At 41.5% G+C, this 17,713-nt stretch overlaps 3 protein-coding genes across 6 annotated transcripts; 1 reads left to right on the plus strand and 2 right to left on the minus strand.

The window, feature by feature from the left end:
- Nucleotides 1-13,298: 13,298 nt before the first annotated feature.
- On the minus strand, nt 13,299-14,367 carry LOC124305416 (phosphopantothenoylcysteine decarboxylase). Its single transcript, XM_046764833.1, has 2 exons — nt 13,942-14,367; nt 13,299-13,875 (listed from the first exon to the last, which is right to left on the minus strand). The coding sequence occupies exons 1-2, from the start codon at nt 14,365-14,367 to the stop codon at nt 13,702-13,704; spliced, it is 600 nt and encodes a 199-aa protein (XP_046620789.1). The 3' UTR covers nt 13,299-13,701.
- A 211-nt stretch (nt 14,368-14,578) lies between these two features.
- On the minus strand, nt 14,579-15,122 carry LOC124305418 (cytochrome c oxidase assembly protein COX19). The gene has a single exon (XM_046764834.1). The coding sequence runs from the start codon at nt 14,836-14,838 to the stop codon at nt 14,581-14,583; it is 258 nt and encodes an 85-aa protein (XP_046620790.1). The 5' UTR covers nt 14,839-15,122; the 3' UTR covers nt 14,579-14,580.
- Nucleotides 15,123-15,293: 171 nt separating this feature from the next.
- LOC124305413 (GATOR complex protein NPRL2) lies at nt 15,294-17,707 on the plus strand. 4 transcript variants are annotated; one of them, XM_046764823.1, is made up of 9 exons: nt 15,294-15,553; nt 15,615-15,844; nt 15,929-16,020; nt 16,091-16,247; nt 16,332-16,449; nt 16,563-16,797; nt 16,877-17,007; nt 17,085-17,254; nt 17,377-17,707. In XM_046764823.1, the coding sequence occupies exons 2-9, from the start codon at nt 15,710-15,712 to the stop codon at nt 17,515-17,517; spliced, it is 1,179 nt and encodes a 392-aa protein (XP_046620779.1). In that variant the 5' UTR covers nt 15,294-15,553; nt 15,615-15,709; the 3' UTR covers nt 17,518-17,707. The 4 variants fall into 4 exon arrangements, with proteins under 4 accessions (XP_046620779.1, XP_046620777.1, XP_046620781.1 ...); XM_046764821.1 differs by having other exon boundaries at nt 15,303-15,553; nt 17,358-17,707; XM_046764825.1 differs by having other exon boundaries at nt 15,303-15,553; nt 15,615-15,770; nt 17,358-17,707.
- The last annotated feature ends 6 nt before the right edge of the window (nt 17,708-17,713 follow it).

Here is a 17,713-nt window from a genome sequence, read left to right on the forward strand (position 1 = left end):
AATTCAGCACTTTCAAAAATCGCGAAAATTTTCGCCAAAAACAAAAAGGGGTTAGCCTTACTTTTTTTTGGGCAAAAAATTTTTGGTCTCAGATTCTATTTAAATGACCCTTATCTGACTAATTGGACCCCTCGGAAGTCAGAAAACGCAGCGAAAATGGCATGAAATCAACAGGAGAGAAATGGCGAGACAAAAACCACCTGCTGAAAAATGTCGAAAACTAAGGTTCTCGTTTTTTGGCTGTAACTTTCGCTGCGTTGATCGCAGCGTATTGGGACGGCGCCCAATCGATTTCTCTCGCAAAATTACGTCGGAATAGTGCCAGAAGGAATTCATTTCAGCACTTTCAAAAATCGCGAAAATTTTCGCCAAAAACACAAAGGGGTTAGCCTTACTTTTTTTTTTGGGCAAAAAATTTTTGATCTCAGATTTGATTTAAATGACCCTCATCTGACCAATTGGACCCTCAGGAACTCAGAAAACGCAGCCAAAGGAGCCTGGGATCAACAGGAGAGAAGTTACGAAGGAAAACGGACCCGCTGAAAAATGTCTTAAAAACAGGTTTTCGTTTTCTGGCTGTAACTTTTGATGCGTTGATCGCAGCGTATTGGGACAGCGCCCAATCGATTTCTCTCGCAAAATTACGTCGGAATAGTGCCAGAAGGAATTTAATTCAGCACTTTCAAAAATCGCGAAAATTTTCGCCAAAAACAAAAAGCCTTACTTTTTTTTTGGGCAAAAAATTTTTGGTCTCAGATTCTATTTAAATGACCCTTATCTGACTAATTGGACCCCTCGGAAGTCAGAAAACGCAGCGAAAATGGCGTGAGATCAACAGGAGAGAAATGGCGAGACAAAAACCACCTGCTGAAAAATGTCGAAAACTAAGGTTCTCGTTTTTTGGCTGTAACTTTCGCTGCGTTGATCGCAGCGTATTGGGACGGCGCCCAATCGATTTCTCTCGCAAAATTACGTCGGAATAGTGCCAGAAGGAATTTATTTCAGCACTTTTCAGAATCGCGAAAATTTTCGCCAAAAACACAAAGGGGTTAGCCTTACTTTTTTTTTGGGCAAAAAATTTTTGATCTCAGATTCGATTTGAATGACCCTTATCTGACTAATTGGTTCCTCAAGAACTCAGAAAACGCAGCCAAAGGAGCCTGGGATCAACAGGAGAAAAGTTACGAAGGAAAACGGACCTGCTGAAAAATGTCTTAAAAACAGGTTTTCGTCTTCTGGCTGTAACTTTTGATGCGTTGATCGCAGCGTATTGGGACAGCGCCCAATCGATTTCTCTCGCAAAGTTACGTCGGAATAGCGCCTGAAGGAATGTATTTTAGCACTTTCAAAAATCGCGAAAATTTTCGCCAAAAACACAAAGGGGTTAGCCTTACTTTTTTTTTGGGCAAAAAATTTTTGGTCTCAGATTCTATTTAAATGACCCTTATCTGACTAATCGGACCCCTCGGAACTCAGAAAACGCAGCGAAAATAGCGTGAGATCAACAGGAGAGAAATGGCGAGACAAAAACCACCTGCTGAAAAATGTCGAAAACACAGGTTCTCGTTTTTTGGCTGTAACTTTCGCTGCGTTGATCGCAGCGTATTGGGACAGCGCCCAATCGATTTCTCTCGCAAAATTACGTCGGAATAGTTCCAGAAGGAATTTATTTCAGCACTTTCAAAAATCGAGAAAATTTTCGCCAAAAACACAAAGGGGTTAGCCTTACTTTTTTTTTGGGCAAAAAATTTTTGATCTCAGATTCGATTTAAATGACCCTTATCTGACTAATTGGTTCCTCAGGAACTCAGAAAACGCAGCCAAAGGAGCCTGGGATCACCAGGAGAGAAGTTACGAAGGAAAACGAACCTGCTGAAAAATGTCTTAAAAACAGGTTTTCGTTTTCTGGCTGTAACTTTTGATGCGTTGATCGCAGCGTATTGGGACAGCGCCCAATCGATATCTCTCGCAAAATTACGTCGGAATAGTGCCAGAAGGAATTCATTTCAGCACTTTCAAAAATCGCGAAAATTTTCGCTAAAAACACAAAGGGGTTAGCCTTACTTTTTTTTTGGGCAAAAAATTTTTGGTCTCAGATTCGATTTAAATGACCCTTATCTGACTAATCGGACCCCTCGGAACTCAGAAAACGCAGCGAAAATAGCGTGAGATCAACAGGAGAGAAATGGCGAGACAAAAACCACCTGCTGAAAAATGTCGAAAACACAGGTTCTCGTTTTTTGGCTGTAACTTTCGCTGCGTTGATCGCAGCGTATTGGGACAGCGCCCAATCGATTTCTCTCGCAAAATTACGTCGGAATAGTTCCAGAAGGAATTTATTTCAGCACTTTCAAAAATCGCGAAAATTTTCGCCAAAAACACAAAGGGGTTAGCCTTACTTTTTTTTTGGGCAAAAAATTTTTGGTCTCAGATTCGATTTGAATGACCCTTATCTGACTAATTGGACCCTCAGGAACTCAGAAAACGCAGCCCAAGGAGCGTGGGATCAACAGGAGAGAAGTTACGAAGGAGAAAGGACCTGCTGAAAAATGTCTTAAAAACAGGTTTTCGTTTTTTGGCTGTAACTTTTGATGCGTTGATCGCAGCGTATTGGGACAGCGCCCAATCGATATCTCTCGCAAAATTACGTCGGAATAGTGCCAGAAGGAATTCATTTCAGCACTTTCAAAAATCGCGAAAATTTTCGCCAAAAACACAAAGGGGTTAGCCTTACTTTTTTTTTGGGCAAAAAATTTTTGGTCTCAGATTCGATTTAAATGACCCTTATCTGACTAATTGGACCCCTCGGAACTCAGAAAACGCAGCGAAAATAGCGTGAGATCAACAGGAGAGAAATGGCGAGACGAAAACCACCTGCTGAAAAATGTCGAAAACACAGGTTCTCGTTTTTTGGCTATAACTTTCGCTGCGTTGATGGCAGCGTATTGGGACTGCGCCTAATCGATTTCTCTCGCAAAATTACGTCCAAATAGTGCATGAAAGAATTAATTCCAGCACTTTTCAAAATCGCGAAAATTTTCGCCAAAAACACAAAGGGGTTAGCCTTACTTTTTCTTCATTTTTTGGCCGAAAGATTTTTGGTCTCTGATTCGATTTGAATGACCCTCTCCTGACTAATTGGACCCCTAGGAACTCAGAAAACACAGCCAAAGGAGCGTGGGATCAACAGGAGAGACGTTACGAAGGAAAAAGGACCTGCTGAAAAATGTCTTAAAAACAGGTTCTCGTTTTTTGCTGTAACTTTTGATACGTTGATCGCAGCGTATTGAGACAGCGCCCAATCGTTTTCTCTCGCAAAATTACGTCGGAACACTGCATGAAAGAATTGATTCCAGCACTTTTCGAGATCGCGAAAATTTTCGCCAAAAACACAAAGGGGTTAGCCTTACTTGTTTTTTGGGCGAAAACCTTTGGTCTCAGATTCGATTTAAATGACCCTTTCCTGACTAATTGGACCCTCAAGAACTCAGAAAACGCAGCCAAAGGAGCGTGGGATCAACAGGAGAGAAATGGCGAGACAAAAACCACCTGCTGAAAAATGTCGAAAATTCAGGTTCTGGTTTTTTGGCTGTAACTTTCGCTGCGTTGATGGCAGCGTATTGGGACTGCGCCTAATCGATTTCTCTCGCAAAATTACGTCTAAATAGTGCATGAAAGAATTAATTTCAGCACTTTTCAAAATCGCGAAAATTTTCGCCAAAAACACAAAGGGGTTAGCCTTACTTTTTTTTTGGGCAAAAAATTTTTGGTCTCAGATTCGATTCGAATGACCCTTATCTGACTAATTGGACCCTCAGGAACTCAGAAAACGCAGCCCAAGGAGCGTGGGATCAACAGGAGAGAAGTTACGAAGGAGAAAGGACCTGCTGAAAAATGTCTTAAAAACAGGTTTTCGTTTTTTGGCTGTAACTTTTGATGCGTTGATCGCAGCGTATTGGGACAGCGCCCAATCGATATCTCTCGCAAAATTACGTCGGAATAGTGCCAGAAGGAATTCATTTCAGCACTTTCAAAAATCGCGAAAATTTTCGCCAAAAATGCAAAGGGGTTAGCCTTACTTTTTTTTTGGGCAAAAAATTTTTGATCTCAGATTCGATTTAAATGACCCTTATCTGACTAATTGGACCCCTCAGAACTCAGAAAACGCAGCGAAAACAGCGCAAGATCACTAGGAGAGAAATGGGGAGCCAAAAACCACCTGCTGAAAAATGTCGCAAACACAGGTTCTCGTTTTTTGGCTATAACTTTCGCTGCGTTGATGGCAGCGTATTGGGACTGCGCCTAATCGATTTCTCTCGCAAAATTACGTCGGAATAGTGCCGAAAAGAATTTATTTCAGCACTTTTCAAAATCGCGAAGATTTTCGCCAAAAAAACAAAGGGGTTAGCCTTACTTTTTTTTTGGGCAAAAAATTTTTGGTCTCAGATTCGATTCGAATGACCCTTATCTGACTAATTGGACCCTCAGGAACTCAGAAAACGCAGCCCGAGGAGCGTGGGATCAACAGGAGAGAAGTTACGAAGGAGAAAGGACCTGCTGAGAAATGTCTTAAAAACAGGTTTTCGTTTTTTGGCTGTAACTTTCGCTGCGTTGATCGCAGCGTATTGGGACTGCGCTTAATCGATATCTCTCGCAAAATTACGTCGGAATAGTGCCAGAAGGAATTCATTTCAGCACTTTCAAAAATCGCGAAAATTTTCGCCAAAAACACAAAGGGGTTAGCCTTACTTTTTTTTTTGGGCAAAAAATTTTTGATCTCAGATTTGATTTAAATGACCCTCATCTGACTAATTGGACCCTCAGGAACTCAGAAAACGCAGCCAAAGGAGCCTGGGATCAACAGGAGAGAAGTTACGAAGGAAAACGGACCCGCTGAAAAATGTCTTAAAAACAGGTTTTCGTTTTCTGGCTGTAACTTTTGATGCGTTGATCGCAGCGTATTGGGACAGCGCCCAATCGATTTCTCTCGCAAAATTACGTCGGAATAGTTCCAGAAGGAATTTATTTCAGCACTTTCAAAAATCGCGAAAATTTTCGCCAAAAACACAAAGGGGTTAGCCTTACTTTTTTTTTGGGCAAAAAATTTTCGATCTCAGATTCGATTTGAATGACCCTTATCTGACTAATTGGACCCTCAAGAACTCAGAAAACGCAGCCAAAGGAGCCTGGGATCAACAGGAGAAAAGTTACGAAGGAAAACGGACCTGCTGAAAAATGTCTTAAAAACAGGTTTTCGTTTTCTGGCTGTAACTTTTGATGCGTTGATCGCAGCGTATTGGGACAGCGCCCAATCGATTTCTCTCGCAAAGTTACGTCGGAATAGTGCCTGAAGGAATGTATTTTAGCACTTTCAAAAATCGCGAAAATTTTCGCCAAAAACACAAAGGGGTTAGCCCTACTTTTTTTTTGGGCAAAAAATTTTTGGTCTCAGATTCTATTTAAATGACCCTTATCTGACTAATTGGACCCCTCGGAACTCAGAAAACGCAGCGAAAATAGCGTGAGATCAACAGGAGAGAAATGGCGAGACAAAAACCACCTGCTGAAAAATGTCGAAAATTCAGGTTCTTGTTTTTTGGCTGTAACTTTCGCTGCGTTGATGGCAGCGTATTGGGACTGCGCCTAATCGATTTCTCTCGCAAAATTACGTCCAAATAGTGCATGAAAGAATTAATTTCAGCACTTTTCAAAATCGCGAAAATTTTCGCCAAAAACACAAAGGGGTTAGCCTTACTTTTTTTTTGGGCAAAAAATTTTTGGTCTCAGATTCGATTTGAATGACCCTTATCTGACTAATTGGACCCTCAGGAACTCAGAAAACGCAGCCCAAGGAGCGTGGGATCAACAGGAGAGAAGTTACGAAGGAGAAAGGACCTGCTGAAAAATGTCTTAAAAACAGGTTTTCGTTTTTTGGCTGTAACTTTTGATGCGTTGATCGCAGCGTATTGGGACAGCGCCCAATCGATATCTCTCGCAAAATTACGTCGGAATAGTGCCAGAAGGAATTCATTTCAGCACTTTCAAAAATCGCGAAAATTTTCGCCAAAAACACAAAGGGGTTAGCCTTACTTTTTTTTTGGGCAAAAAATTTTTGGTCTCAGATTCGATTTAAATGACCCTTATCTGACTAATTGGACCCCTCGGAACTCAGAAAACGCAGCGAAAATAGCGTGAGATCAACAGGAGAGAAATGGGGAGCCAAAAACCACCTGCTGAAAAATGTCGCAAACACAGGTTCTCGTTTTTTGGCTATAACTTTCGCTGCGTTGATGGCAGCGTATTGGGACTGCGCCTAATCGATTTCTCTCGCAAAATTACGTCCAAATAGTGCATGAAAGAATTAATTTCAGCACTTTTCAAAATCGCGAAAATTTTCGCCAAAAACACAAAGGGGTTAGCCTTACTTTTTTTTTGGGCAAAAAATTTTTGGTCTCAGATTCGATTCGAATGACCCTTATCTGACTAATTGGACCCTCAGGAACTCAGAAAACGCAGCCCAAGGAGCGTGGGATCAACAGGAGAGAAGTTACGAAGGAGAAAGGACCTGCTGAAAAATGTCTTAAAAACAGGTTTTCGTTTTTTGGCTGTAACTTTTGATGCGTTGATCGCAGCGTATTGGGACAGCGCCCAATCGATATCTCTCGCAAAATTACGTCGGAATAGTGCCAGAAGGAATTCATTTCAGCACTTTCAAAAATCGCGAAAATTTTCGCCAAAAATGCGAAGGGGTTAGCCTTACTTTTTTTTTGGGCAAAAAATTTTTGATCTCAGATTCGATTTAAATGACCCTTATCTGACTAATTGGACCCCTCAGAACTCAGAAAACGCAGCGAAAACAGCGTAAGATCACTAGGAGAGAAATGGGGAGCCAAAAACCACCTGCTGAAAAATGTCGCAAACACAGGTTCTCGTTTTTTGGCTATAACTTTCGCTGCGTTGATGGCAGCGTATTGGGACTGCGCCTAATCGATTTCTCTCGCAAAATTACGTCCAAATAGTGCATGAAAGAATTAATTTCAGCACTTTTCAAAATCGCGAAAATTTTCGCCAAAAACACAAAGGGGTTAGCCTTACTTTTTTTTTGGGCAAAAAATTTTTGGTCTCAGATTCGATTCGAATGACCCTTATCTGACTAATTGGACCCTCAGGAACTCAGAAAACGCAGCCCAAGGAGCGTGGGATCAACAGGAGAGAAGTTACGAAGGAGAAAGGACCTGCTGAAAAATGTCTTAAAAACAGGTTTTCGTTTTTTGGCTGTAACTTTTGATGCGTTGATCGCAGCGTATTGGGACAGCGCCCAATCGATATCTCTCGCAAAATTACGTCGGAATAGTGCCAGAAGGAATTCATTTCAGCACTTTCAAAAATCGCGAAAATTTTCGCCAAAAATGCGAAGGGGTTAGCCTTACTTTTTTTTTGGGCAAAAAATTTTTGATCTCAGATTCGATTTAAATGACCCTTATCTGACTAATTGGACCCCTCAGAACTCAGAAAACGCAGCGAAAACAGCGTAAGATCACTAGGAGAGAAATGGGGAGCCAAAAACCACCTGCTGAAAAATGTCGCAAACACAGGTTCTCGTTTTTTGGCTATAACTTTCGCTGCGTTGATGGCAGCGTATTGGGACTGCGCCTAATCGATTTCTCTCGCAAAATTACGTCCAAATAGTGCATGAAAGAATTAATTCCAGCACTTTTCAAAATCGCGAAAATTTTCGCCAAAAACACAAAGGGGTTAGCCTTACTTTTTCTTCATTTTTTGGCCGAAAGATTTCTGGTCTCTGATTCGATTTGAATGACCCTCTCCTGACTAATTGGACCCCTAGGAACTCAGAAAACACAGCCAAAGGAGCGTGGGATCAACAGGAGAGACGTTACGAAGGAAAAAGGACCTGCTGAAAAATGTCTTAAAAACAGGTTCTCGTTTTTTGCTGTAACTTTTGATACGTTGATCGCAGCGTATTGAGACAGCGCCCAATCGTTTTCTCTCGCAAAATTACGTCGGAACACTGCATGAAAGAATTGATTCCAGCACTTTTCGAGATCGCGAAAATTTTCGCCAAAAACACAAAGGGGTTAGCCTTACTTGTTTTTTGGGCGAAAACCTTTGGTCTCAGATTCGATTTAAATGACCCTTTCCTGACTAATTGGACCCTCAAGAACTCAGAAAACGCAGCCAAAGGAGCGTGGGATCAACAGGAGAGAAATGGCGAGACAAAAACCACCTGCTGAAAAATGTCGAAAATTCAGGTTCTCGTTTTTTGGCTGTAACTTTCGCTGCGTTGATGGCAGCGTATTGGGACTGCGCCTAATCGATTTCTCTCGCAAAATTACGTCCGAATAGTGCATGAAAGAATTAATTTCAGCACTTTTCAAAATCGCGAAAATTTTCGCCAAAAACACAAAGGGGTTAGCCTTACTTTTTTTTTGGGCAAAAAATTTTTGATCTCAGATTCGATTTGAATGACCCTTATCTGACTAAATGGTTCCTCAAGAACTCAGAAAACGCAGCCAAAGGAGCCTGGGATCAACAGGAGAAAAGTTACGAAGGAAAACGGACCTGCTGAAAAATGTCTTAAAAACAGGTTTTCGTTTTCTGGCTGTAACTTTTGATGCGTTGATCGCAGCGTATTGGGACAGCGCCCAATCGATTTCTCTCGCAAAGTTACGTCGGAATAGTGCCTGAAGGAATGTATTTTAGCACTTTCAAAAATCGTGAAAATTTTCGCCAAAAACACAAAGGGGTTAGCCCTACTTTTTTTTTGGGCAAAAAATTTTTGGTCTCAGATTCTATTTAAATGACCCTTATCTGACTAATCGGACCCCTCGGAACTCAGAAAACGCAGCGAAAATAGCGTGAGATCAACAGGAGAGAAATGGCGAGACAAAAACCACCTGCTGAAAAATGTCGAAAATTCAGGTTCTTGTTTTTTGGCTGTAACTTTCGCTGCGTTGATGGCAGCGTATTGGGACTGCGCCTAATCGATTTCTCTCGCAAAATTACGTCCAAATAGTGCATGAAAGAATTAATTTCAGCACTTTTCAAAATCGCGAAAATTTTCGCCAAAAACACAAAGGGGTTAGCCTTACTTTTTTTTTGGGCAAAAAATTTTTGATCTCAGATTCGATTTGAATGACCCTTATCTGACTAAATGGTTCCTCAAGAACTCAGAAAACGCAGCCAAAGGAGCCTGGGATCAACAGGAGAAAAGTTACGAAGGAAAACGGACCTGCTGAAAAATGTCTTAAAAACAGGTTTTCGTTTTCTGGCTGTAACTTTTGATGCGTTGATCGCAGCGTATTGGGACAGCGCCCAATCGATTTCTCTCGCAAAGTTACGTCGGAATAGTGCCTGAAGGAATGTATTTTAGCACTTTCAAAAATCGTGAAAATTTTCGCCAAAAACACAAAGGGGTTAGCCCTACTTTTTTTTTGGGCAAAAAATTTTTGGTCTCAGATTCTATTTAAATGACCCTTATCTGACTAATTGGACCCCTCGGAACTCAGAAAACGCAGCGAAAATAGCGTGAGATCAACAGGAGAGAAATGGCGAGACAAAAACCACCTGCTGAAAAATGTCGAAAATTCAGGTTCTTGTTTTTTGGCTGTAACTTTCGCTGCGTTGATGGCAGCGTATTGGGACTGCGCCTAATCGATTTCTCTCGCAAAATTACGTCCAAATAGTGCATGAAAGAATTAATTTCAGCACTTTTCAAAATCGCGAAAATTTTCGCCAAAAACACAAAGGGGTTAGCCTTACTTTTTTTTTGGGCAAAAAATTTTTGGTCTCAGATTCGATTTGAATGACCCTTATCTGACTAATTGGACCCTCAGGAACTCAGAAAACGCAGCCCAAGGAGCGTGGGATCAACAGGAGAGAAGTTACGAAGGAGAAAGGACCTGCTGAAAAATGTCTTAAAAACAGGTTTTCGTTTTTTGGCTGTAACTTTTGATGCGTTGATCGCAGCGTATTGGGACAGCGCCCAATCGATATCTCTCGCAAAATTACGTCGGAATAGTGCCAGAAGGAATTCATTTCAGCACTTTCAAAAATCGCGAAAATTTTCGCCAAAAACACAAAGGGGTTAGCCTTACTTTTTTTTTGGGCAAAAAATTTTTGGTCTCAGATTCGATTTAAATGACCCTTATCTGACTAATTGGACCCCTCGGAACTCAGAAAACGCAGCGAAAATAGCGTGAGATCAACAGGAGAGAAATGGCGAGACAAAAACCACCTGCTGAGAAATGTCTTAAAAACAGGTTTTCGTTTTTTGGCTGTAACTTTTGATGCATTGATCGCAGCGTATTGGGACAGCGCCCAATCGATTTCTCTCGCAAAATTACGTCGGAATAGTGCCAGAAGGAATTTATTTCAGCACTTTTCAGAATCGCGAAAATTTTCGCCAAAAACACAAAGGGGTTAGCCTTACTTTTTTTTTGGGCAAAAAATTTTTGGTCTCAGATTCGATTTAAATGACCCTTATCTGACTAATTGGACCCCTCGGAACTCAGAAAACGCAGCGAAAATAGCGTGAGATCAACAGGAGAGAAATGGCGAGACAAAAACCACCTGCTGAAAAATGTCGAAAACACAGGTTCTCGTTTTTTGGCTGTAACTTTCGCTGCGTTGATCACAGCGTATTGGGACTGCGCTTAATCGATTTTTCTCGCAAAATTACGTCGGAATAGTGCCGAAAAGAATTTATTTCAGCACCTTCAAAAATCGCGAAAATTTTCGCCAAAAACACAAAGGGGTTAGCCTTACTTTTTTTTTGGGCAAAAAATTTTTGGTCTCAGATTCGATTTAAATGACCCTTATATGACTAATTGGACCCTCAGGAACTCAGAAAACGCAGCGAAAATGGCGTGAGATCAACAGGAGAGAAATGGCGAGACAAAAACCACCTGCTGAAAAACGTCGAAAACACAGGTTCTCGTTTTTTGGCTGTAACTTTCGCTGCGTTGATCGCAGCGTATTGGGACTGCGCTTAATCGATTTTTCTCGCAAAATTACGTCGGAATAGTGCCGAAAAGAATTTATTTCAGCACTTTTCAAAATCGCGAAAATTTTTGCCAAAAACACAAAGGGGTTGGCCTTACTTTTTTTTCGGGCAAAAAATTTTTGGTCTCAGATTCGATTTAAATGACCCTTATCTGACTAATTGGACCCCTCGGAACTCAGAAAACGCAGCGAAAATAGCGTGAGATCAACAGGAGAGAAATGGCGAGACAAAAACCACCTGCTGAGAAATGTCTTAAAAACAGGTTTTCGTTTTTTGGCTGTAACTTTTGATGCATTGATCGCAGCGTATTGGGACAGCGCCCAATCGATTTCTCTCGCAAAATTACGTCGGAATAGTGCCAGAAGGAATTTATTTCAGCACTTTTCAGAATCGCGAAAATTTTCGCCAAAAACACAAAGGGGTTAGCCTTACTTTTTTTTTGGGCAAAAAATTTTTGGTCTCAGATTCGATTTAAATGACCCTTATCTGACTAATTGGACCCCTCGGAACTCAGAAAACGCAGCGAAAATAGCGTGAGATCAACAGGAGAGAAATGGCGAGACAAAAACCACCTGCTGAAAAATGTCGAAAACACAGGTTCTCGTTTTTTGGCTGTAACTTTCGCTGCGTTGATCACAGCGTATTGGGACTGCGCTTAATCGATTTTTCTCGCAAAATTACGTCGGAATAGTGCCGAAAAGAATTTATTTCAGCACCTTCAAAAATCGCGAAAATTTTCGCCAAAAACACAAAGGGGTTAGCCTTACTTTTTTTTTGGGCAAAAAATTTTTGGTCTCAGATTCGATTTAAATGACCCTTATATGACTAATTGGACCCTCAGGAACTCAGAAAACGCAGCGAAAATGGCGTGAGATCAACAGGAGAGAAATGGCGAGACAAAAACCACCTGCTGAAAAACGTCGAAAACACAGGTTCTCGTTTTTTGGCTGTAACTTTCGCTGCGTTGATCGCAGCGTATTGGGACTGCGCTTAATCGATTTTTCTCGCAAAATTACGTCGGAATAGTGCCGAAAAGAATTTATTTCAGCACTTTTCAAAATCGCGAAAATTTTTGCCAAAAACACAAAGGGGTTGGCCTTACTTTTTTTTCGGGCAAAAAATTTTTGGTCTCAGATTCGATTTAAATGACCCTTATCTGACTAATTGGACCCCTCGGAACTCAGAAAACGCAGCGAAAATAGCGTGAGATCAACAGGAGAGAAATGGCGAGACAAAAACCACCTGCTGGAAAATGTCTTAAAAACAGGTTCTCGTTTTTTGGCTGTAACTCTTGATGCGTCGATCGCAGCGTATTGGGACTGCGCTTAATCGATTTTTCTCGCAAAATTACGTCGGAATAGTGCCGAAAAGAATTTATTTCAGCACTTTTCAAAATCGCGAAAATTTTTGCCAAAAACACAAAGGGGTTAGCCTTACTTTTTTTTTGGGCAAAAAATTTTTGGTCCCAGATTCGATTTGGATGACCCTTTTCTGACTAATTGGACCCCCAGGAACTCAGAAAACGTAGCGAAAAGAGCGTGGGACCAAAAGGAGAGAAGTGACGACGTAAAGATGACCAGCTGAAAAATGTGAAAAACACAGGTTCTGGTTTTTTGCATGTAACTTTTGAGTCGTTGCTCGCAGCGTATTGAGACTGCGCCTAATTGATTTCCCTCGCGAAATTACGTAGGAACAGTGCATCAAAGGATATATTCCGGCACTTTTCAAAATCGCGAAAATTTCCGCTAATAATGCAAAGGGGTATAGCCTTACTTTCTCATCATTTTTTGACGAAGAAATTGCGGATGTCAGACGCGATTCGTATGACCCTTTACTGACTAATTGGACCCCCAGGAACTCAGAAAACGTAGCGAAAAAGATCGTGGGACCAGCAGCAGAGAAATTACGGAGGAAAAAGTAGCAGCAGAGAAATGACGAATGCAAGTGATCTGTTTAGCAGCTGCAACTCTTGACCCGTTGCTTGCAGCGTATTCGATGAATGTGCTATTATTCGAGTATCACGTATTCTGTTTTGCATTGTACCCACAATGCACGATGGTTAACAATATCATTTCATATCCATGTCCGTACAGTGGCGGTTAAGTATGACGAAATTTGTCCGGTACCCTTGTTATAAAGAAATAAACAGACGGATTCTGAATCACATGGAAGAATCAGTCCGTACTTCACCATTTTCAGCAGCCGTCCCTCCGAGGCTTCCGCAATTCGTGGGTAGCGATATTTGTGAAAGGTAAATTTGAAATCATTTTTCAAGTAATATCAAATAGTCTTCATCTACGACTCATTTTCTATATATTCTCGCTAGCCTAAATTGTATAATTTGGTGTTCGTAAGCATATAGAATCTCCTTAATGTAGAATTATTCAATAATAATAGTCCACATATCTTCCTTAGACAACTGTTCTATCTTTAATGCATTAATCATTAATTAGAGATTAAACTTTGATATAAATGGTGCAGCATCATAAAGTCTCGAACCAAAAACGAAGACATATTTCGCGTCACTGTGCTCTTGGGAAGCGAATTATCTCATCATTATTCATTTGAGGCTTCAATTGTTGAAAAGAATCCTATGACTTACTCATACATAATATAATAACAGGTAAAATATTTGAAATATGTCTATGTATAAATGATTCTATCATTCATGTAACTCATTACGGATATAGATGATCCGACGGAGGGTAAGGGTGCCAGGGATTTAGAGCTCTGAGAGTCGTCTGAACTATCGTATCAACTTCGGCCATTGCACCGAGCCCATTATCCCCGCACATCAAAGTCTTGGAAATGCATGGAACCTCCTTGTAACCCCACGACTTCAGCATGGATATCTGTAGGCAAAATCAATCATACTCGCTTATGTTTGATCAAAAATTGAATCTATCTCTACTGCATACCTGAGGACCAGTGACAGGATGCTCCCACATCTTTGTATTCATGGCAGGACAGAACAGAAGCGGTTTAGCAGGGTCCCAAGCTCTGGCGACACAGGTAAGTATGTTATCGCACATACCGCTGGCCAGTTTCCCCAGGGAGTTTGCATCCAGAGGAGCAATCAGGTACAAATCTGCCCACTTGACAAGATCGATGTGAAGTATAGGGTCGCCTCTATCTTGCCAGGCAGCCCATTCCACCGTATCCGACAATATTTGGGTACCAGGTGGCAGGTCGGACTCTTTGAAGAAGTGCTTCGCTCTCTCCGTCACGACAACTCTAACTTCCAAGTTTTGTTCCCAGAATTTTTCCGCTAGAGTAGGAAGCTTGATTGTCGCCACACTACCCGTGCAGCCTATGAGGATCTTTTTTCTCGTCGTACAAGACATATTTTCAATGTATTATCAAACCAGGGTATTGACATGAAACGAGAGTAAGGTATTATATCGCTGCGTACGACAGCCTGAATTAAAATTATACTTTCAAAGATAAAGAGGGTAGATACAAGAGCACCCTCTCTTAATTGTAGAGGAAGTAATTTCACGGCGATATATCGGTTACCCTCTGATTTATAGGCGAGCTAAGAGGCGGGGTTAAAGAGGTTATGTTTCCTTTTTGTTTTCGTCACCGAAACCCAGCTTTGACCATTCCTCTTTAGCCATAAGATTGTTGTCCATTCTACAGCCAAGGTAATCTCTAGCGACGTCTCTGCAGATTGTGTTGTTACCCTTGTTGTCTCTGAGGCAACGCATGTAGTCAACCATAACCCGCTTGCATTTGCCTTCGTGATCCAATGGAAAGCTACCCTTCTCGGGCGGCGTTGGGGTGAATATTTTTTGACCGAATGTAAACGACGACATCACGTCTTTACACGATTGTTATTACGCGAAACATCGACTCTTAACTCCTCGTCCTTATCACTACCGTTGAGCAGACCTTAACCTCTGTATTAAATGTTGGTATAAAAGAAAATGAGCAAATCACCTCCAACTGCGTACATACGTAACGGTGGTCAATCCAAGGCAATCGAAGCTCCACAAAACTCACACACTAGCTATCTGCTCTTTTTACACGTGCTTCAACGCACGCACACGCCGTGCAACGAATGGTAGACGCAGTCCCCTGACACCACTGACACACGCTGCTAAAAGTGGTTCACAAAATGTCACTCGATTCTGCCGCCAATCTCCACCACTAATCGCGCTAGTAGTTGTCTGACAAGCTGTCAGAAGTCTTTTAGCGCCACGTAGAGGAACTAACAAACGGGGACAAAACGCGTACAATTTTTTAGTATACGAGCAGTGCTGTGTGTCAGGGGCCTGGGTTGACACAACTCTCTGCATTCGCTATTTCTCAAATCAAGTATTACCATCTATGAGTATTACACGCTATTCGTCGATGACTACCGAACTTTGCCTCTAGAGGCGGTAGTGGGGAGGAACCAAAGTAGGTGTGTTCGTCACACACGGAATGCACGTGGTAAAACCACTGTTACAACAAGCACATGGATCTAAATATCGGAACGCACTCGGTGCTGTCGTCAGTCGGATCTAGCAGAATAGGCCAATGAAATTAGTCAGTGTCGTGTTTTGTCAAAAAATTGACGTAAAAGGTCGTTAACTTAATCACGTTTCAGAGACCACTGGAATCGGTCTGTCGTGTTTGCACCGTTAGATCGTTTACCGACTCCTTTGAAATGTCGGTCGGATCGAAATCGTTTTTGTTCGAACGATGATAATCAATGGGGCAGCATCCGCAATGGGATCGCCGCTGGACAGCAACGATGAGAAAGGTCAGGAGGGCCCGATACGGTGCATATTTTTTTCCGAATTCCATCACATTGCCGGGCCCAAGATAACCTGTCAGGTTAGTCCTCTAGGGATGATCACGCGGCCAGTTGCTAATTAAACTAGCTTCTCTGGACATTAATCCCGAGTTCCTTGTACCCAGGTTCCTGACAACTATATACTCAAAGACATCTTCGATAATGTCAGCGTCTACATAATACCGAAGGCTCAGCTGCAAAGGAGCACCATCACAGTGTAGGTAAACCGGAGCTTAATTATCCAAGCCGTTCCGTATCAGCACCGAATATTTATAACCCATTTACAGAACCTTGAACGACTTCAAGATCCTGGGATTCCCCGTGAGGATAGACAACAAAAAATATGCTAGGAATGCATTTTACTTCAATCTGTGCTTTGTCTGTGACGCCGAGGCTCGTACGGTACATTATGAACCTGTGGTGAAGAAAATGTCCGATTTCTTGGTAGTATTTCATCGTTACCTCAATATATGTATCTTCGAATAACCTCATTATTGTAACTTGTATATTCCATCATTTACCTTTCAGATAGCAATGGAAATTGAAAACTGCTTCTTATCAGCTTCCGAGGACAAGACTAGACTCTCAGCAATGCTAAAGCAAGTTATGCATGATCTGAACATGCACAAAATGTGTACACTCACTGGTAATTCGTTGGTTTAATCGGATAGCACTGTATCATCTTCGTTATCATCTTATCGGGTTATTGATTACAAGTAAAGAGTTTGAATTCTGGTTACGGTAATCTGTCACTTGCAGAAGGAACTATGACCTCGCATTTAAAGGTGGTCAAGTTAGCCCCAGAGCCGAAGCCAGTACTGGATCATCAAGTGCCTATATTTCTTGAAGGTCGAGAGGCCTTCAGAAGTGATCACTGGGATTTGACGACGCAGCAAGTACTTCCGTATATTAACGGTTTCAACCATGTTGCCAGAATAGCAGCAGAGGCAGACGTGGAAAATAATTTAGTGAAAAGTTGCGTACAAAATCTCATGTACGTATCATCCGGAGTATTATACAATAATCTGACAATGTTTTTTCTCAACATAACGGCACCGCGCCCTCCCTTTCAGATACTATGGGGTAGTCAGTCTGATCCCGATATTTCAATACAGCAATGTTTACGCAGCTACTCCAAAGTTGAAGAAATTAGCTGAGGATACGCAGCTTCAGGAAAAGTGTATCTTGTATACATCTAAAACTGGTAATTGTAGAATAACGATAGATATACGCGGTTTGGGGAGTTGATCAGATCTCAATTTTTCACCACCAATAATACAGCGAGACAACCGGCTTACCTGAGGGACATTTATCGGATGTATGCCAGCATGACGCATGGCAATAGCATGCGCGATTTATGTCAGCGGCTCAATCCTCAAACCTTAAGAATCAATGAGCGGAGGCTCGTTCAGTTTGGACTTATCGAAGAGCTCATTCGAAGGGTTTACAAGGTGCGTGAAAAGCAGACTGGAGTTTGAGGAATTGTTTCCAAACTATTTTACAAACAAGTTTGTGGGATCGTTTGAGATTTACAGATATTATATCTGATTATAGTACCCGATTCACTTGCCAGGCACGGTTAGCGAAGAAGGACACAGTAATTCGATCTACAAATACTTCACTGGAACTTACAGCCTCGATGAAATATGCTGTAGCACAGGACAATCAGTTGCACAAATTGAAGATATTGTCGAACGCGACTCAAACGTTGTAATGCTATGGAAATGATAAAATATTTCCAATAGCTTCGGCGGCTAGTTATTATCACACAGATTTTGCATCAATTAACGATAGGTCAGGTCATTAAAATGAAATACAATATATGTGTAATATATACTTGTCTACCCAGGCAATGTAAATATATGGTTGTAAATACTTAAAAATAAAAAAAAGTACTGCTTGCATTGAAC

The sequence above is a fragment of the Neodiprion virginianus genome, chromosome 5 (assembly GCF_021901495.1).
Source record: "Neodiprion virginianus isolate iyNeoVirg1 chromosome 5, iyNeoVirg1.1, whole genome shotgun sequence".
Lineage (NCBI taxonomy): Eukaryota > Metazoa > Arthropoda > Insecta > Hymenoptera > Diprionidae > Neodiprion > Neodiprion virginianus.

What these genes read in the sequence shown, in the direction of transcription:
- LOC124305416 (XM_046764833.1), bottom strand. Translation starts at nt 14,367, where the DNA reads ATGTCTTGTACGACGAGAAAAAAGATCCTCATAGGCTGCACGGGTAGT. An exon ending in ATCCTGTCACTGGTCCTCAG is followed by an intron (nt 13,876 to 13,941) that starts GTATGCAGTAGA and finishes TTTTGCCTACAG; the next exon opens with ATATCCATGCTGAAGTCGTG.
- LOC124305418 (XM_046764834.1), bottom strand. Translation starts at nt 14,838, where the DNA reads ATGTCGTCGTTTACATTCGGTCAAAAAATATTCACCCCAACGCCGCCC.
- LOC124305413 (XM_046764821.1), top strand. Translation starts at nt 15,710, where the DNA reads ATGATAATCAATGGGGCAGCATCCGCAATGGGATCGCCGCTGGACAGC. An exon ending in AGAAAATGTCCGATTTCTTG is followed by an intron (nt 16,248 to 16,331) that starts GTAGTATTTCAT and finishes TTTACCTTTCAG; the next exon opens with ATAGCAATGGAAATTGAAAA. An exon ending in CAAAATGTGTACACTCACTG is followed by an intron (nt 16,450 to 16,562) that starts GTAATTCGTTGG and finishes TGTCACTTGCAG; the next exon opens with AAGGAACTATGACCTCGCAT.